This window comes from Phaseolus vulgaris, chromosome 3 (assembly GCF_051622355.1).
Source record: "Phaseolus vulgaris cultivar YP4 chromosome 3, ASM5162235v1, whole genome shotgun sequence".
NCBI classification, from domain to species: domain Eukaryota; kingdom Viridiplantae; phylum Streptophyta; class Magnoliopsida; order Fabales; family Fabaceae; genus Phaseolus; species Phaseolus vulgaris.
Window position 1 is genome coordinate 10552550 of NC_143500.1, and position 4908 is coordinate 10557457.

At 30.1% G+C, this 4908-nt stretch overlaps 1 protein-coding gene across 1 annotated transcript; it reads left to right on the top strand.

Moving 5' to 3' along the window:
• The first annotated feature begins 3525 nt into the window (after window positions 1-3525).
• On the top strand, window positions 3526-4290 carry LOC137839057 (uncharacterized). Its single transcript, XM_068648185.1, has one exon. It carries the CDS (start codon window positions 3526-3528, stop codon window positions 4288-4290), a length of 765 nt encoding a protein of 254 aa, XP_068504286.1.
• The last annotated feature ends 618 nt before the right edge of the window (window positions 4291-4908 follow it).

Genomic DNA, 4908 nt, shown 5'->3' on the forward strand with positions numbered 1-4908 from the left:
AACTATTAAATAGAGACTATATTCACTCTTGAACAAATTTGAGATGAAAACATGTTCACTGTAATTTTTATTCTAAGTTTATCTCTTTATTTTTTTATACAGGTAATAATTTAACTTTTTCATTCATTGTATAGAAAAAAAATTATTCAAACTGTTCTTTTTTTAATCACTATTAATCTCACTTTATATACGAACTCAACTTCTTTTTCTTGTAATAGGTTTGAAAATCATACATTAATAATATTCTTAACGTATATTTAAAAATTACATATCGGAAGTCTATATTTCATTAATGGTTTTGAGAATTAAAATTTTCAAGCTTTTCCTTTTGAAATCAATTTTTTGTACCGAAGGCATTGAGATCTACATCTAACACTACTAGTCATTATGGTTACTATTTTGAATATGCAAATTAATGGTTTTTATTTGAAACTATAATCTTAAACATTTTGCATCAATAGGAAAAAATTGAATAGAAGCAACTACTAAGGCAAACATAACACATACTATCTCATTTACCACTTTTTTTTAAGTATTTGTTGATATCTAATTTGGTTATAAATTATTAATTTTTCTACTATTTTAAAAGTTGAATAAGAAAATTTATTTTTCAAATTTAAATTAATATTTTCATATTATTCACAACATTATGATTTCTATGATTGGGTATAAACTTTTGAGTATTTATGGTATCTTTGACCTAGGTTTTTCCAATTATGGCTTTCTTTCATGGAAATCATTGCATGAATGTTTATAATTGAGGGGGAAAAAATCATTCACATATTCAGTGAGAAGAAATTAGGAAGTTGACTAAGTATGTTGCAATTTTAGTTAGGTTGTCATTATAATATGGAGGAGTAAGTCAAAGCTTTTCAATCAAAATGTTGCAATTTAGAATCAATATTACCGATTCGGATAAAAAAAACTATTACTGATTTATGCAGTGAGCGGGGTCAAAGATGAATTTGTGTTCATCCTCCTCAATCTTTTTAAAGGTTGTATAGAAGTTATGTGCCACTCGAACGACTTTACTAATCTATTAATTAAAGTTGTGTCATTTATGTACCACTTCATTTATTATTTTACACTAAAGTTGTGTCATTCATGAACAATTTCAGTTTAGGATATTTTATGGTCATTCACTACATTTGAGGTATTGTTCATTTTGGAGGTCGGTGCTCCGTCATGATTTTGTCCTTAAAAGACGTCTCGGTGGGTTGAGGGAGGAGGGAGTATATAAACTACCCTTGGTCTCGACTCCTGAGCGATGTGGGACTATATTGGCATACGGGAACAAACCCTCAGTCGAGGTCTAAGGGAAGTGGATTCCGCCTAGCTGAGGGGCTAAGGAGCCTCTTCGGCCCCACGGTGGGTGTCATTGTTCCGACCTCAAGTTCGTTGGGTAGCATCGCTAGGGTCAATCACCGCATCCGAGGTATTGTCCGCTTTGGAGGTTGGTGCTCCGTCACGGTTTTGTCCTTAAAAGACGCCTCGATGGGTTGAGAGAGGAGGGAGTATATAAACTGCCCTTGACCTCGACTCTTGAGCGATGTAGGACTATATTGGCATACGGGAACAAAAGACAACTTAATTACACAAATAATATATTTCAAAAAACCTAACCACTTCGTGTCATCAAATCATTCAACCATAAACTCTATAAAAAATCCAAATCTTTATTCTTTTTTTTTTTAAAAAAAAAAGCTCAACCTATTTTTTTTAAAATACATAAACAAATTAACCCAAATTGAAGTTGTGCATGACACAACTTCAGTGTAAATAATACAACTGAAGTCGTGCATGGGTAACACAACTTCAAATGTATTATTTTACAATGAAGTTTTGTCACGTTAGCATGACTTTAAATAAAAGATTAAGCAAAGTCGTGTAGTTGTAATACAATTTCTATACAACCTTAAAAACAATTGTGGACCATGAGCACAACTTCATCTTTGACCTCGCCCAACACAGAAATCCTTTGGCACCTCCACGACTTATTCTTTCAAATTGTTTCCCTCCCACACGACTTGACCAAATCAATAATAACTTATTTTTGCCCAAATCGATATTTTGATTCTAAATTGCACCACTTTGAAAAGTCATAAATCAACCTCTCTAAAAAAAAATGTGCTAAATAGGAAAATAAAAATAAAAGGATGATAGAAAATAAAACAAAAAAAATATTAAATAAGGAAATAAAAGTAAAAATAGTGTCATATGAAGAAAAATCTCTAAAAATTACATCATTGATGGTCAATAGTTTTTGATTCCATGAATTTGTGTTGTGTGTTTAATTCTTGTTATTTTTTAGAAGAAAAAATTTACACTTATATAATTAATCATCTTAAATTAAATTTAAGGTTCTTAGAGTTTTTGTTCATCCATAAAAAATTAAACAAAAGTTAATAATCATTACTATTTCAAGTTAATCCTACTAATCTTAAATGGTATTAGACACAACTTTTAATCATTTCCTTTTGAAATCAATATTTTTGGTTTTCCAAAGGCGTTGAGACCTGCATACAATACCTCTAATCATTTTCAGTATTAGTCAAAGATGCAAATTAGTGATTTTTATTTTAAAGTATAATGTTACACTTTTTACATCAAAAGGAAGAAATCATGTAAAACGCTTGAACAGAAGTGACCATAAAGACAAATGGAACACATTACACACACACTCTTTTTTTTCACTTTTTCAATACGTTAATCCTTTTAATTAAAAACGTATTATTTTTTAGCAAAGATTATTCTTTTAATTAACAAAGATTTATCAATTTAATTAATAAAAAAGTGACCATAAAAGTAAACAAATATTACACACACACTCTTTTATATTTTCACATTACTTTACAACGTTTACACTTTAACATGGTATAAACTTTTCAGTATTTATTGTATATCCAACCTAGGTTATTCCAATTATGGATCTCTTTCATTTTAAACTAATGCGTAAAACTTTATATTTAAGAAACAAATTTCATTCGAATTCTTTGTGAGTAGCAACAAGACTTTCCTCTTTTGGTTAGGTTGTTATTGTAATGTATAGGTTAATTGCATGGCATAACTTCAGCAAAATGTGAGTAAAGAAGGAAAGTAATTTACAACTGCTCAAATAAAATATTATATTATAATAAAATAATAATTTGTTTAACTGTCAAATGGATAATCATATTGGAATAATAAAGGAATATAATTGGTATTAAGATATCGTTACTCTTACAAAATATTACAATCTATTTGTTATATAAACAAAATAAACGATGAAAAGTTATTACCCAACTACATTTACAATGGCTTCCCTCACATTTGCTCTCAGAAACATCTCCCTAAAACCCATAAACAAATTGCAGTTCTTATTTAAATGCTAAAAATAACCTCTTGTTACATCACTTATATAAATAAATCTCCTTTCCTTTTTCATTTTATAACTTCCATTATTAACTTCATCTCATTTCGCATTCATAAGCTCAAACTAAAGCAAAAAATATGGAAAATAGAACCTCAAGGTTCAAGACATCAATAATGCAGGTTCTATCTGTTCTCCGATTGTCTCATTCATTACCAAAATCCAACGACTTTGTTCCCATTCCGCCAATACTCGATCCATATTCAACCAGTGAAAATCAAATCCATTTCGAGAATGAAGAAAGTTTCGAAGAAGAAGAGTTCAGTTTTGCTCCCTTTGATGACCAAATAGCACTTCCATTTTCGGATGAGATCTTTGAAAATGGAATGATTCGAACAGCATCCACTAATTTCGAACAGTGTATTGTTTCACCCATCGTCCATGACAACAACACGTTCTCTCTTCAACCACCGTTGAGGAGGCTTTTTGTTGTTCAACAACTTGACAAATCTTGCACTCAATCAAAGGAGATGTTGAAAGGATCATGCAGTGACGTTTCGCAGAATCACGTAGTGGTTGAAATCGAGGCTTCGAACAAGAAATGCAAGAAAAGCAAATCCACAGGTTTCTCGAAGACGTGGAGATTACGAGAAAGCTTTAGGCTTCGAAGCAATAGTGATGGCAAAGACACGTTTGTTCACTTCAATCCTTCAAGGGTAATGCCATTGAGGTCCACTAAGACGAACAAAGACAACGCTGTTACAAAGAAAGGAAAAACCAGCAAATGCAAAACAACGTTTTCACCTCACGAGAAGGTTTACATAATGAATAAAAGGAGGAATGAAACTACAAGGCGAAAAACATTCTTACCTTATAGACAAAACTTGATTGGGTTCTTTGTAAACATGAATGGATTTAGTAGGAACATTAACCCTTTTTAATTTCCTGATTCAATATTTTCGTATTAGTCATAGCTTGTGATAAATTTTACTTTTAAGACATGGAATCGATGCATAGAACTTGATGTTTGCATCAAAAGTACTGTTTTGGGATGCTTTTTTTTTTATCTTTAAAACAAAGAAGAGATTTTATTTCCTTAAAGAATGAATAAATTGATTAATTTATTGTTGATATAATTTTTTTTAGTTACATCGTAATTATAAATTAAAAACATCTTTTCTTTTTATTAGAAACAAAAAAAATATTTTAATCCGTTGATTTACTTTGTAAATTTAATTGCATCTCATTTTCCCCTCCCAAATACCTAAGTAAATGAAAATGCAGATTGTTGATGCAATGAGATTTTGTCATTATATTTAATCAGTCATTATACAATCTTAAGAAGTTCATGCTTTTAACAATGACTTAAAGATATTAAGAATTTCATGCTTTCAATAATCATTATGTGCACTAGTACAAAATATGAAAATAATACTCTTTATTAAGTGTGGTTTTGCGCTCAAATGCATTCGTAAAAAACGCAGTGGCATTTTTTAAATTAATTTGATTTACAAATGCAGCTATTTGTATAATCGCATTTGTAAATCAAACGTTTTTAT